Source organism: Schistocerca americana, chromosome 7 (assembly GCF_021461395.2).
Source record: "Schistocerca americana isolate TAMUIC-IGC-003095 chromosome 7, iqSchAmer2.1, whole genome shotgun sequence".
NCBI lineage: Eukaryota > Metazoa > Arthropoda > Insecta > Orthoptera > Acrididae > Schistocerca > Schistocerca americana.
The window spans coordinates 94000369-94016168 of NC_060125.1; the positions used below are offsets into that span (position 1 = coordinate 94000369).

Below are 15800 nucleotides of genomic sequence, written 5' to 3' on the forward strand. Positions count from 1 at the left end.
CTTGTACCACAGTTCGTCTCAATATCCTGTTGAATCCGGTTCTCCAAACCTGGTGTACACACAGTCCACCACCTCTCTGCAGTTCATCTGTCTGAAATGATGCATGATCACACAAACACCCAAAAAGAGCTTTAAATGTTTTATGATGTGGCTCGTGTCTGTGAGGGTACTCGTTTTGATATAGCCATGCTGTCTCTCGACCATTACCTTATGCTTCGCCTTATACAAAAAACTATCTTGTTACCAACATGAATACTGGACCATTCTGCTGATTACAGTGCTGCAGCAATCACACAGCCTGCAACACTCACAGAACGCATGAAATGTGGTCAGAGAAACTTTCATTCATGAGTACCATATAATGTAGCAATGATGCATTTGCAGATACATCTTCAAAGAACCTTTTTTCCTCCATTTCCAGTCTAGATCAGTCCCTGCAGCTTGTCAGTTTTATTAATGTTCACCCTGCATATACGGACACGGACACACACACACACACACACACACACACACAAGTGTGCGTGCACTTGCACATCTGTAGTGTTTGCACTACCCTTGCAAACTTGGCAGTGAAGCCAGTTCTTAATAATAGAGATTCGGGTCTCTTAATACTTAATAAATGGTCTTTATTATGTGATTCACTATATGGCAAATGATTTCAAGATTATCAGGTAATATGTGTATATGATACCCACTAAGCATAATTTAGAATTATGGTGAGACATAAACAGTAGGAAGAAAATTCTGTTTTGATAACTCACTTAAATGTTTCTGCAGTAATTCCAGAAACCTTTCGTGATATGAGAATAACTGCTGCAGATTTATTCCCAACACATGAGGGTATCTGATTCAGGTGCAACTCATTACATAATGCTGTTTCATCTTTCACAGCACATGTGCAACCAGATATTGTCTTAAGTATTGAGAAGTTTTCTATTACTTCTGGAATCTGGTACCTGCAATTATGCATTTAAAAATCAAATAAATGTTTGAACACTGTACACTTGTGTGTTACAAACAAATTAACAAGGTAAATCAAAACTTAAATAAAATTAAGTAACTTCACACAAGAATGACAATAAAATTACATACCACAATAATATCAAAATAACAGGACCTAATTAAAAAATATAATAACCACAATCCCAATAACAATCAGCTTCCTCATTCATTGACAGAGTCCTTCAGTATGTATCTAATCTGATATCTCACAAACAAAAATTACTTTAAAAGCAAATAAACTGCTGCCTGATAAGTAGTTATTACTACTTTAGAACTCTATTCAGAGAAAAGACCGTAGCTGTGAGTTAGGAAACTGGAATTACAAAATATTCCCAACATGTCTATTCTGTGAGACGTCTATAGCATTTGATTGCACAGTTCACTGTGTTTTCATAGAAAAGCTCAAATATTATGGCATCACACAACCGGCTGGTGAATGGTTTTCATCCTGTCTAACCAAAAAAATGGAGAGTATTGCATTAAGAAATGCAGAGAGTGTATGCTATGAAGCAGCTTCATAGTTTGTTTTTGAAAAGATAATATATCTGATCCAATAAGTCTCTCCTGACCCAGGGTTTTGGGCAACTTTTCTAAAATCTCCCCATTTCCTGAACCTCACCAGTCCTTTTTCTTCAATCCTCTTCTCTCGCCCTCAACCCTTCTGCCAGAAGAAGCAGACACTGGCTCCAAAAACTTGCAAATTTCCTTAACATTTATATGTGTGTTCCCCTGCTGCTTCTGGGTGAATAGATTTTTGTGTATCCAATTTCTCTATAGTTCATTTGATAAACTTCGGGAAGTGATTCCTCACAAAAAAGGGAACAAAAACATTCACAACAAGATATGCCTGAAAATGGATAATGAGTCTGCAGTGAAGGAATTAATACTGATACATTATGATACACATTACATTGTAATAATGTATAATTTAATTAATGCAATCTGCCACCACTGATGGCACTGAGGAACAGTATTATTCTCCATGTTACAGGTTGTGTGATTCCAGTTAAGTCAAGAACATCTTCATCTACGTCTACACTCCTCAACCCACCATGAAGTGCATGGCAGAGAGTACACCCCTTTGTACCAGTTATTAGGGATTTTTCCTGTTCCATTCATGTATGGGGTGTGGGAAGAATGTCTGTTTAAATGTCTCTGTGTGTGCTGTAGTTAATCTAATCTTGTCCTCATGATCCCATGGGAGAGATATGGAGAGGGTTGCAGTATAGTCCTAGAACCATAATTTAAAACTGCTCATTGAAACTTTGCAAGTAGGCTTTCCAGAATACGCTATGTGTATTGCCAAGAGGATGGTTGGTTGGTTTGGGGTAGGGGACCAAACAACATGCTCATTGGTCCCATTGGTTTAGAGAAGGATAGCAAAGGAAGTTGGCTATGCAGTTTCAAAGGAACCATCCCAGCATTTGCCTGAAGTGATTTAGGAAAATCACAGAAAACCTAAATCAGGATGGCTGGACTCAGATTTGAATTGTCATCCTGATGAATGTGAGTCCAACATGCTAACCACTGCACCACCTCGCTCAGTGTATCTTCAAGAGTGTGCCAGTTCAGTTTCTCCAGCATCTTTGTGATACTTTCCCATGGTTCACGCAAAACTGCAACCATTCATGCTGCCCTTTACTGTATATGTGCAAAATGGTGCATTATACATTCCAAGAGCAAGCTAAGATGGTTTTCATTTATGGTCAAGTCAAGAGAGGGTTTGTCATGCCACTTACCCTGGAGAATACTTTTTACCCATTTTTTGCCATGTGTGTGGGCACGAGTCCTTTCAGAGAGATGAACTACATGGACAGCTGGTGGATGTTTGTGCATCAGCTTAGGAACACAATATTGATACCAACTCCAGTACAAACACCATGCATGTGGATTGCCAGTCTGGAGTAATCCAAAGAGCAGTCTTGTGCATCCTGTGTGAAAATGATACTGTCTTGCAATACATGTAGGGCTAAATGGTGGAAAATTTTCCTCCACAAGAAAGATTCTGTCACCAGCAAATGTGACAGATAACAATCAAAATGGAATTTCTGTCGTAAGTTCCTTTCACTGCTGCAGTAACCTTTGGGAGGGATGTCATCTTAAACATAACCAGTCATCATCCATGTTCGACAGAAAATCCCTGGAAATGGTTAAACTGCCACATCATTAACAGTTTAGAATCAGTGTTTGGAAATGGATTATTGGTGACCATCTACCAGAACATTTGTTTCACCACAACACCTTAAAGGACATTTGTATATGGAATTCCTTCCTCTTTTCGTGGAGAATGTGTCTTAGGCAAGGTAAAATGGCTGATGCATGATGGAGCACCACTCCACTTCCACATCGCCATCTGTCAACACTTCAACACCACCCTCCCCAGGATGAGGAAGTCATGTGCCTGGCCACCCTGATCACTGGAATTAAACCCTTATGATTTTTACTTATAGAGGTATCTAAAAAGCGTAGTGTACATTGAACCATTTGTGAATGTGCAAACCCTTGAACAGTGTGTCCATGTGGCCAGCATCAGCAACCACATATAACAATCAAAAGAGTGAGACAGTCCATAATGTGACATGTGAATGCTTCAGTTGCTTCCCATGTGTGCAATTTGAACATGTTTTGTGCCATGGAAGAAATTAATGCCATGTTATGTATTGCAGCCCAATGTGTTAACTTTGAATATTTTCTGCACCACGGAAGAATTTATTACCACGTAATGTACCAGTACTGATAACTTTATTGCTGACCTCTTTCTGGACATACTACATTGATATGAATATCTTTATTCCATTTGCTGTCAGAAATCTGTGGTGTCACCGCCAGACACCACACTTGCTAGGTGGTAGCTTAAATCGGCCGCGGTCCATTTAGTACATGTCGGACCCGCGTGTCGCCACTGTGTGATCGCAGACCGAGCGCCACCACAAGGCAGGTCTCGAGATACGGAATAGCACGCGCCCCAGTTGTACGACGACTTTGCTAGCGACTACACTGACGAAGCCTTTCTCTCATTTGCCGAGAGACAGTTAGAATAGCCTTCAGCTAAGTCCATGGCTACGACCTAGCAAGGCGCCATTAGCCTTACATAGTTTGATAGTTATCATATGAAATGTCTCATCAAGAATGCTGTATTCACATCCAAGAATAAAAGATAAGTATTCGAGGAGCTGCATACTTTTCTTATGAGAATTCACTACTTATCCTGTTCCAGAATTCACGCCCGTCTGCGTTAGATAGCGTGCATTTCGGCCGCCTCTATCTACAAGGTGTTGGCACATTTACCAACACATCATTGGCGAAGAGGGAAATGTGTTCTTTCTAATTGCTTACATTTACTTGTGTCATGGCTTCGCCAGATGTACTGTCCGAATTTTATCGCTTGCAGAATCAGCAGACGCAGGCGTTATTGGATGCCCTTGGACAGCTCGTCCAGGGTCAACACGCCATTCAAACCGATGCGGCAGCCGCCGCTTCACCACTCCCGCAGCCACAACTCGCAGTAGCACCGCAGTTTCGCAATTTTGATGCGGCGCATGAATCCTGGACTGAGTGGTCCCGCCAGTTTGGATTTCATCTCGCCGCCTACAAAATCCAAGGTAACGAGCGGCAGCCTCATTTATTGTCGTGTGTAGGGGTGCAAACGTACCGTGTGATAGTGAAATTGTTTCCCCGACGCGACGTAGCAACTCTGTCCTGCGAAGAAATTTTGTCGGCATTGGATGCCTATTTCAAAGAAACAGTAAATGTCATTGCAAAAAGGTATACGTTCTTTCGTACAAAACGTACGGCCGGTCAAACTAATTGGGAGTGGGTTGCAACTTTGCCTTACTAGGGATTGTGCGTTTGAATGTGACTGTGGCCTTCCTTATTCAGATACTATGGTGCGTGATGCAATAGCACAGTGATAGACATATTGGATAGGCAAGACACACTTGACTGTGCTCAGGACTCATTTGCAAGTTCGCCAGCCGTGTGTAACATTAACCGGCCCGCCGGGCGCGCTACGCGGCCCGGTCAACTGCCCTCGCGCACACCAATGCAGCTGCCGCCACGCTCTAAACCAGGTGTGCCGCGCCAGCACACAAATGCAGTGAAATCATGCCCGCGGTGTGCAACTAGACATTCGCGTGAGAATTGCCCGTCACGCCAAGCTATTTGCTTTTTCTGTAATAAGAAAGGACATGTTCAAAGTGTTTGCCAGAAAAAGCTCAGATCAGACAATCACAACCATTCCAGGCCCTTTGCTTCGCGCCGGAATCGAACCAAGGACACTCAGGCTCTTGGACCTTCGCCCATGGACATTCATGTAGTTACTTCCACCCCGTCCAGTGCCACTTTCTCTAACAGTGACTGTGTTCGTCCCACAAAAAGTGTGCGTCGACGTCGCCGGAAATCACGTCAATTAGCAAGTGATGCTGTACCTGTATCAGTTCAAATTGCACGAGACAGTCGCTCTTGTCGTCAGCAGGACAATAAACTTTTTGTAGATTTGGACTTTAATGGCAAGGTCATACCATTCCAGCTCGATACCGGAGCTGCAGTTTCACTGCTCAATCACGACACGTACAAACAACTGGGCAAACCTCCGTTGCGTGCCGCAAATGTTCAGTTAAGAAGTTATTCAGGACAGCAGCTCCCTGTGTTAGGACAGTGCACTCTTCTTGCAACATATAAGGGACAAACAAAACTTGTGTCATTTTACGTTCTTCGTTCTTCTTCTGCAGTGAACTTGTTTGGCTTAGATTTATTTCAGTTGTTTAACATGTCTATAGTAAATCAGGTCCTATCAGTGAATCAGACTGTGCCTTCAGACAGTGTTTCTCGTTTGTGTGAAGAATTTGCAGACAATTTTGCACTGGGCCTTGGTTGCGCTAAGAACTATGAAGCACACTTGGAACTGAAAGTAAACGTGCAACCGAAATTTTTCCGAGCGCGCGATGTTCCTCACGCATTGCGTGATGAGGTCGCAAGAACATTAAACGATTTAGCATCACAAGGTGTGAGTGAATGTGCGCAATGCCTCTTCCATTTCAGCTCCGCTTCATCGCTTACGCCGTACAGGTGTTCCGTTCGTCAGGACGACGGAATGCGAACGTGCCTTTCGCCAGTTGAAATCGGCGTTGCTTTCTAATACTTGCCTTACGCCATTCGATCCCCAGAAACCCCTTTTGTTGATAGTAGATGCATCGGATTTCGGGATCGGTGCTGTGCTTGCGCACAAAGTTGGCTCGCATGATCGCCCTATTGCCTTTGCGTCAAAATTGCTCTCGTCTGCGCAAAGAAATTACTCACAGATAGAGAAAAAGCTTTGGCTGTCGTCTTTGGTGTTACTCAGTTCCATGATTTCTTGTATGGTCATCCCTTTACCATCACCACAGACCACAAACCTTTGACGTCGCTTTTTCATCCGAATAAGCCTGTACCTCCGCGTACAGCGCAGAAATTCATTCGCTGGTCTATTTTTCTCTCGCAGTACCGCTACGATATCTTGTATCGGTCCACTGCTAAGCACGGCAACGCTGATGCGTTGTCCCATTTGCCTGTTGCTGAGGATAAAGCATTCGATTCTTCCAAACTTGCTTGCATGTTCATTGATGCGGAAACCGATGAGGTGGTCGAATCGTTTCCGATTGAGTTTCGTCGTGTAGCTACAGCCACAGCTGCTGACCCTGTCCTTGCTACCGTTTTGCGTTTTGTTGCTATGCAATGGCCTTTGTCAAAGTCTCGAATCGAGGATCCGTTGGTTCGCCGATTTTTTGCTCATAGGGAGAGACTTTTTGTACAACGTGGTGTTTTGTTGTTGCGTTCTGATAATGATCAGTCCAGAGTCGTGGTCCCACATTCGTTACAGTCCTCTGTTTTACGGCTTCTTCACCAAGGCCATTGGGGTATAGTGCGAACGAAACAACTTGCTCGTCAGCACTGTACGTGGTTCGGAATCGATGCTGCGATAACGAATCTGTGTTCTTCTTGCATGGCGTGTGCCGAACAACAATCTGCACCGCCGCGGAAAGTCTTTGCATGGCCAAAAGCCACTTCCCCTTGGCAACGCTTGCACATAGATTTTTCTGGTCCATTCTGGAATGCTCGATGGTTGGTTCTGGTAGATGCCTTCAGTAATTTTCCTTTTGTTGTCCGGATGTCTTCCACGACGTCCTCTGCCACCATCCAAGCGTTGTCTGCTATCTTTTGCATTGAAGGTCTTCCGCAGACTATGTTTCCGACAATGGTCCACAATTCAGGTCTGCAGAATTTCAGTCATTCTGCCAGGCCAATGGTAATCAACATCTGACATCCGCGCCGTTTTCGCCTCAGTCAAACGGTGCCGCTGAACGATTGGTCCGGACTTTCAAGTCACAGATGTTGAAGTTGAAAGAGTCGCATTCTCAGGAGGACGCGTTGTTGCTCTTTTTGTCTTCGTATCGCTCTCAGCCTCGAGATGGTCGCTCGCCGGCTGAGTTGCTCCACGGTCGTCCTCATCGAACCTTGATGTCTTTGCTGCATCCGCCGCATCAGGTTCCTGTGCAGCGGCAGACTTCTGCTTTTGCTCCAGGCGACGTTGTATTCTATCGCAACTATTGAGGTTCACGGCGTTGGCTCGCAGGGCGCATTCTTCGCTGCCTCGGCCACGCGATGTATTTGGTTTTGGGGGCCTCTGGTGAGGTGCGTCGACATCTCAATCAGCTGCGCCTCTGTCGTCGCACGGGTTCTGCCGCTCCCCGTCTGCTTTCAGCGACGGTGCCGTCCGGTCAGTGCCCTGGGGACCCATCTACTGGCTCGCCTCATCCCCAGGTGTTACCGACGATGCCTTCCATTTTGCCCCATGGCGACGCACCGCCGCAGCCGCCGCTGCCGCCGCCTGTTCTCCCGCCAGTGCCGCCCGCATTCGACGCTTTGCTGCAGCCGCCAAGCGCCTCCCTGGGTCACGCGCCGCCGATCGCTTCCCGTGACCAGCTGTCCTCCACCATGATACTCTTGCCCGCTCCGGACCACATGACGTCTTCGCGCGTCGGATACCCCGATGCAATGGAGGTCGACCCTTCGGCCCCTCCTGTCTCTTTACGGGCGCATACACCGCATGTTGACGTGCACCCTGGACTAGGTTTTCAGGCGTTTCCTAGATCCCCTCGGACCGAATGGCCAGGTGCGGGTGGCACAGCCTCGCCTGTTGTTCGGCTCCCCACCTCATCGCATACGTCAACATGGGGTCCTCCCCACGGCGGGCGGAAGCCTTATAACACGACCGTTCGCCGATTTGCAGGGGAGGAATGTGGTGTCACCGCCAGACACCACACTTGCTAGGTGGTAGCTTAAATCGGTCGCGGTCCATTTAGTACATGTCGGACCCGCGTGTCGCCACTGTGTGATCGCAGACTGAGCTCCACCACAAGGCAGGTCTCGAGATACAGAATAGCACGCGGCCCAGTTGTACGACGACTTTGCTAGCGACTACACTGACGAAGCCTTTCTCTCATTTGCCGAGAGACAGTTAGAATAGCCTTCAGCTAAGTCCATGGCTACGACCTAGCAAGGCGCCATTAGCCTTACATAGTTTGATAGTTATCATATGAAATGTCTCATCAAGAATGCTGTATTCACATCCAAGAATAAAAGATAAGTATTCGAGGAGCTGCATACTTTTCTTATGAGAATTCACTACTTATCCTGTTCCAGAATTCACGCCCGTCTGCGTTAGATAGCGTGCATTTCGGCCGCCTCTATCTACAAGGTGTTGGCACATTTACCAACACATCAAAATCATCTCCTGAAATTTATCCCTTTACTTAATAAATAAATACATGACAGGGTGACTCTTCTTTTACAACATTCCCAAACTTCAGATTCCATGCCCTTATTGTGTTCCAGTCAAAAAGAAACAATCTGTACAAAATTTTGCCTCAATAAAATAACTGTGATGCAGCCCCCAATGACCATGAAGTTCTGACACTTTTATCCAGAAGGCTACCTGTTTTTAGACAAAAAATTTTGTTAGTTATTTCATTTGCAATCTCTTGAAGACTCCAGTAACAGAAATTAACATGAATTTCATTGCTTTAATTAACATTATTTTCCTTGTTTCCTGTGGTTTGTGATTTCCTACTCAATAGTTAATACGACACTACACCAAATGTTTGCGTTGTGTGAATTTTCATAAATATTATTAGATAAATTTATACAGTTATTATTATATGTGCACTATTATTATTATTATTATTATTATTTAATGGATTTTTTATAACATCTGTATTTTTATAATGTTATAGGATTGACTTAGGGCTATGTATTTTGCAATCAAAAATGAAGTTGTGTTCCACAGATGGTGTTCTATGGATGATTTTTCAATTACTGTCTCAAACAATTTATGCCTGTGGTGCAAGGGGCTTCTGAAATTCCTGGATTTATAAACAAGCATCAGCTTCTTCCACTAGTTCCTTATACAAACTAAAATATCTTTTTCCTGTCTCTCTTTGTGGGATATGTTTCCAAACTACCCTGAAATCAAACAGCTTTAACTTTTTTTGTGCAATTTAGTTTACAACAGAGGAATGGGCAACATTTTTCTTTTAGTGTTTCAAAAAGATTCCATTTTTTTCCTAAAAATGTTCGAATTCCTACTAGAAGAGCTGACCATGACAGTGATAAGTTATTCATATTCTATGACAAATGGAAAAGTTTACTGAAAAATTGACTAGGACTGCCGACATAGAATATATATGTTTTGGAGCACAATGAAAAAAGAAGAATATAACAGTTTCCTAATGTTCTAACCCCAAAAAGAATAGCGGGTCTCCATCTTTTGTGCTTATCACTATGTAACAACATTTTGCTCTGCATCAGATGCAGCAAAAATGAATGATTCAACATCAAGCAATTAGATCAACATCAAGCAATGAGAGCAGCGATGCTGGTGACACCACATAAATATTATCAGCCAATGTTCAGCAAAAATCAATTGCTGCAGGAATAGTTCCAACAAGGCAAGTACTTTGTTTTATTCATCATACTTGATGTTTTTGGAAACCCTGTGCCTATGTCATCAATGATTTAACTTTCAAATTAGATACACTGGACAGAAAATAAAATGAAATGATCGTGTGGCATTGCTGGGTGGGAGGACCTGTTCGGGAAGTTTGGCCACTGGATGCAAGTCTTACATCAGGAGACACCACATTGGGTGACTTGTGCATCAGTGATGATGTGATGATGATGAGACAACACCCATTACATGGGTGGAGAAAATCCCCAACCCAGCCAGCAATCAAACTTGGGCCCGCTGCATGGTAGGCAAGCACATTACCACTCAGCTAAGCAGGTGGACTGCACTGGAAAATCAAATGTTATACAGACAACCAATTTACAAAATCAGCAACAGCAAGATAAAAAACCATTCAAAAAGATAGAACAAAATCTTAAGACACTCCACCATTTCCAAAACTAATAGGCAATGGATTTAATGGAGTAACCAAAATTTTTGTACACCACAAAAAGATACAACAAAAATTCTCAATAACAAACTAGATAGCAAATCGGTTAATTTTTTCCATTGTTTCTCCTGCATATGATAACTGTAGTAATTCCCATAAATATGTGCACTACACAGTAGACCTTACTCAACATCCACAACACAATAAGAACATAATTGAAAATTCAATAGCACAGTAAAATAAATTTTATAATTGACAACTTTATGTTTCTCATGTAATCCTCAGAAAACGTAACACATCTGACTATACACAAACTCTTTCTGGAACAATACTGCCATAAAATCTCTGTAGCACATTTTCATTACAAAAACAAATAGTGTAAGTGATGATTTGCTTGTATGTGTAAGATTCTTTGTAATGGAGGAGGCACAATATTTGTAAGTAGAAAACAAAAATACTATCTCTAACATTAGCATAAAAAAACATTCCATGATTCATTTCTCCAATTTTCTGATGGCACTGTAACCTCAAAAAGACACATGACAAATAGGAAATCACACATGGAAACATCACATAAAATATTAATGCACACAAATACACCTGAAAATAAGAACAAATTCTTGAAATGCATTGTGCTAAGCATGAAAAAATAAGTAACTGATGCAGATTTCCATTTTTAAATCAAGGCACTTTTCACTACTTTTTACTCCCAGTCTGCCTCGAGTTGCTGTTAGGTGAAGTATCAGTGATAGAAATGGTCTTTACACAGTAATGACAAAAGATCTGTTAGTAAGTCATACTTATTTCCTAGGTATTGGAAATCTTTTTTAGAAAAATGAGACACACAAAAAATTTATAAGTTAACCTTTATTAATGCCAAGAAATTACTGTAATGGAAAGATCCTTCCAGTAATCACAGGTGATGAACACATTAACAAACTGGGAATAACAGTAGCACATTAAGACAAGGAGCAATTTCTGTGAGACCATATAATCACAACATTATTAGGAGGAGAGTAAACCATGTGTTTACACATAATGCAGAAGTAATCTACAACTGACAAAATTCATGACAGAAAGAGACACAGATTAGTTAAATGATGCCTGCACAGTTCTAAGAAAAACATTTAATTGTGACATTTAGCACATCCAAGGCCATTATTGTACTTTTGAGCTAACATTTTGAAACAATTTTGATTCACTTATAGGGCAACTTCTGGCCCAGGCATGACTATTTTCAAAAGCTTAAGGGAAAACTGAACAAAACTCATAAAAAGTTTACATGGCTAACAGCAGTCAAGTGCCTCATGATGTCTGCTCTAGTGCTGGATTTCTTGAACACTACCTCTCCACAAGGAAACAACAGTGAGATTACTACTTTAACTTTTGAGTTATCTGGTGGCATTCAGAAGAATAGGATACCATTTGGAATATTAGGAATGTAAGTAATACAAGATGGGTGACCATGGCTGTTTTCAAATTCAAACTACACATCTTTCAAGGTCAATTTCAGTTATTACATAGGGAGAGAAACTCTTATAAAAAGAATACATAATTTTCTTGGTTGAATGTACACATGAGCCTTTTGTAAACGAAGCCATTTCAGCACCTTATCATTATTTCCTAGTCATGTATCACGTGAAATATTATCAGAATACTGATCTAAAAATCACTAAGGCTAATATGAAAAAAATTCCCATGATGCCTGGCAGTTAGTTTCTTAAACTCTAGCTACCATCTTATTGATGTTCCACTTAAGAGATCAATCTGCACAAAAGTGATTTTTCTTCCTTTACAAACAATGTTTCTATCTTTTGTTACTATTGGTAGAAGATTTTTTTATCAGCACTAATTTTATTGACAAAGACCTGTGAAATGCAAGGAAGACACTGAGGTGGATGTTCGGGTCAGCTACACCAAACAACACCATATTAACAGTAGTTCATTTATTCACCTCTTTACACAAGCAAGGCTTACAAAGAACTAGCTATGGTGGAAGAAAGCAAAGATAATCCTAGCTTAGCATCCAAAGACGGTGCTCGGAGTTTAGAGAAAAACTTATATCGATGCTGGTATCAACCTCATTGGCACCACATAGGAACCCCCCCCCCCACACACACACACACACACTACGGAGTACTCTTGAGAGGCTGGGCGGGGAGGGGGGAGGGGGGGGGGGAGGTGACCAAGGCGTCGGCAGGGGTGGTCCCCAGGAGCCAGACAACGGTCAGCTCGACAGCGTCGTCGGGTAGCTGCGTCAGTAGATGACGTGAAGGAAGGCTCGGCCACCGAACCTGGAAGTCGTTGAAGCACACCGGGCGTCATACTGGGCGCACTGGTCGTACAGTGACAGCTGGGCCGGCGGCTTGCAAGTGGAACGGAGCGATGACGATGATGTCTCTGGTGGGCGTGGCGAACACACGAAGCATGTCCAGGTCGACATCGGGTGAGAGGGGAATGGCGGAGGTTGTGTCATGAGCACCAGATGAAGGGAAACACACGACAAACAGTGTATCATCGCATAGTATTAGAGAGATGTTGTGGATAATGTCCAGGGGAACAGGCACAAACACCTTGAGCGAGGGCACATTCAAGATGGGGGGTGTGTGAGAAACCTCGACAGGGAGAGGCAGGCAATGGGTGAGAGGTCAAAGGGACCCTCGTAGGGCCCAGTGGCGAGGGTGTGATCATAGGTAAGCTCGATGTGGAGAGCATGGGGTCACTCGATGGAGTGCACGAGACCGGAGAACTCGGTACGGGCCGGTATAAGGAGGTTGGAGGGGAGCACAGACAGAGTCATCTCGGAGCATGACGTACTCACAATTGTCCAGAGATTTCAGGACGTGAACCTTAGGGCAGGAATGGCTGGTGGCGGGGTTATGTGGAGGTAGATGAAGTGGCGTCTGACGCGGTCCATGAAGGAAGGTGAGTCAGACTGAGGGAGAGAAGCAGGAGGGCTCACGAGTTCACCAGGGAGAGCAATGTTCTGGCCGTATACGAACTCAGCTATTGTGTCTTTGAGGTCTCCCTTACAGATCGAACACAAGGGGAAGAGCCTCCATCCAAAGGGAGTTGTGGCATCGAAGAGCTGCCTTGAAAGTGCAGTGCCAGCGCTCAACTAGCCTGTTACTTTGTGGGTGATATGCTGTGGTATGGATTCGCCAGATGCTGCAAATGTTACAAATCCTGTTGACCAGGCCCGACTCAAATTGTCTGCCCTGGTCAGTCGTGATGATAGCTGGACATCCGAAACGCGATACCCATGACTCGACAAAAGCTCAAGCAACAGTTTCTGCTGTAATATTGGGGAGGGGGACGAAGTGTAGTGAAGAGGTAGAGTCTGAAATCAGGTTTTGTGTGTCCTCGTCGGTGGGTTGGAGGTTAGGCAGTTCAGAGAGGTCTAACAGCGAATGGACGGTGTGACTCGTGAAAGGAAATCACCAACTATATTGTCAGCACCCTTTATGTGTCTGACATCGGTGGTGAACTGAAATATGAAGTCCATGTATCTGAAGCGGCGAGGAGCCAGGTCCGCTGGCGGGTTTGTAGTGGCTGCAGCCAGGGGTTTGTGGTCCGTTAAAACATAGAAAGGGCATCCCTCTACGTCAGTCTTAAAATGCTTGATCGCTTCATAGACCGCAAGCGACTCCCTGTCAAACACGGAACATTTCTGTTGTGCCTTGGTGAGCTTGCGCGAGAAGGACTGCAGAGGCGAAGTCTGGCCATCGATAGTCTGGCTAAGGACAGCGCCGATGGCAGTATCGCTCACGTCTGTGGTGATGAAAAGCTGCGCATTGGGATGAGGATGTGCGATGGTGCAGGCCTCGACAAGAAGATTCTTGAGGGCAGTGAAAGAGGCAGTCATAGCAGGGGTGCATGGAACGGGCCGAGATCCAGAAGTGTTGGTGCCTGCCAAGGCATCCGTCAGTGGAGCCTGAATCTCCGCAGCCCGAGGTAGATGTCAGTGATAATAATTAACTGCCCAGAAAGCGCCGGAGCCCTTTGAATGATGCAGGTCTGGGTAGGTTTAGTATTGTTTATACTTTCTCAGGGGGCGGTGAAATGCCGTCAGCAGAGACCCAAAAACCAAGAAAAGTAACAACGGGTTGATGTAGCTGCAATTTGTCCTGGTTGGTCTCGATACCTCCTGGTGCGAGAGTGTTCATCACAGTTTGCACATGTCAAATGTTGTCCTCGACAGAGGAGCTGAACACAAGAATGTCATCGAGATATGCAAAGCAGAATTTTGTGCAGAATAGCACTTCGTTGATAAAGCATTGCCAGGTCTGGATTGCGTTTTTCAGACCAAAGGGCATGAATCGAAACTGAAATAACCCAATTGGTGTGGTGATTGCTGTCTTCTCGATGTTTCAGGTGCCATGGGGATCTGGTGGTAGGCTCGTTTGCAATCAATGACAGAGAACGTGATCGCACCTGCGAGGAAACTGGTAAAGTCGGCAATGTTGGGTATGGGGTTGTGTCCATAATTGTTCGTGCATTTAATCGACAGTAGTCACTGCACATGTGCCAGGACCCGTCTTTCTTGGGTGTCATATGAATGGGCATAGACCAGCTACTGGTGCTTGGGACAAAGTCGACATGGTTTGTCCACAGCTCACGGTCGTGCGGTAGCGTTCTCGCTTCCCACGCCCAGGTTCCCGGGTTCGATTCCCAGCGGGGTCAGGGATTTTCTCTGCCTCGTGATGACTGGGTGTTCTGTGCTGTCCTTAGGTTAGTTAGGTTTAAGTAGTTCTAAGTTCTAGGGGACTGATGACCATAGATGTTAAGTCCCATAGTGCTCAGAGCCATTTGAACCATCGACGTGGTTTACTGGAGATCGGGGGTGCTGGCACGAGGTGAAGTTTGTGAACCGTGCCGTTGGTGATGACGGAAATGCTGCTGGCAGCAGGGGAGGTGGTTTGTTTACAATGCGTGGTGGGCAGGGCAGGCGAGGCGTGCTCGTGGTGTTCGGAGCCACTCAGCGGATCCGACGGGAGCTGAGGCGGCAAAGTGTCCCAGGAGTCAACGCGACAAGATGGCCGCCAGCCTGAAGCAGTGGCACCGTGGTCAGGTGAGCTCGGTAGAGCTCGTGAGCCGTTAGTGAGAACATTGTCCGAGGGCGTGGCCTATGGCAGCACGGTCGCGGGCGAAGCGCTAGACGCAAGTGCACTGTTTGTGTTGTCAGTGGCAGTCACACGGCGGTGTGCAGGACCCTAAGTTGTATAGTTTGAGGTGTTGTCCACAAGGGGAGAGGTAGGAGCTGTCAGTTCGGGAACATGTGATGCTCGTTGCGCATGCGCACTTGTGTCTGGCCGAGTGTCAAATGCTGCCGTGTTAGGCAGGGGTGTGTGGCCCTGTGGAACTGTC

At 44.6% G+C, this 15800-nt stretch overlaps 1 protein-coding gene across 3 annotated transcripts in view; it reads right to left on the reverse strand.

The window, feature by feature from the left end:
* LOC124621904 overlaps positions 1-15800 on the reverse strand; it is a 144964-nt gene that overhangs the window by 61295 nt on the left and 67869 nt on the right. For all 3 annotated transcript variants that reach the window (XM_047147399.1, XM_047147398.1, XM_047147400.1), the window contains one exon: positions 762-956. In XM_047147399.1, coding sequence (XP_047003355.1) covers positions 762-956 — 195 coding nt within the window. The remainder of the gene's footprint in view (positions 1-761; positions 957-15800) is intronic.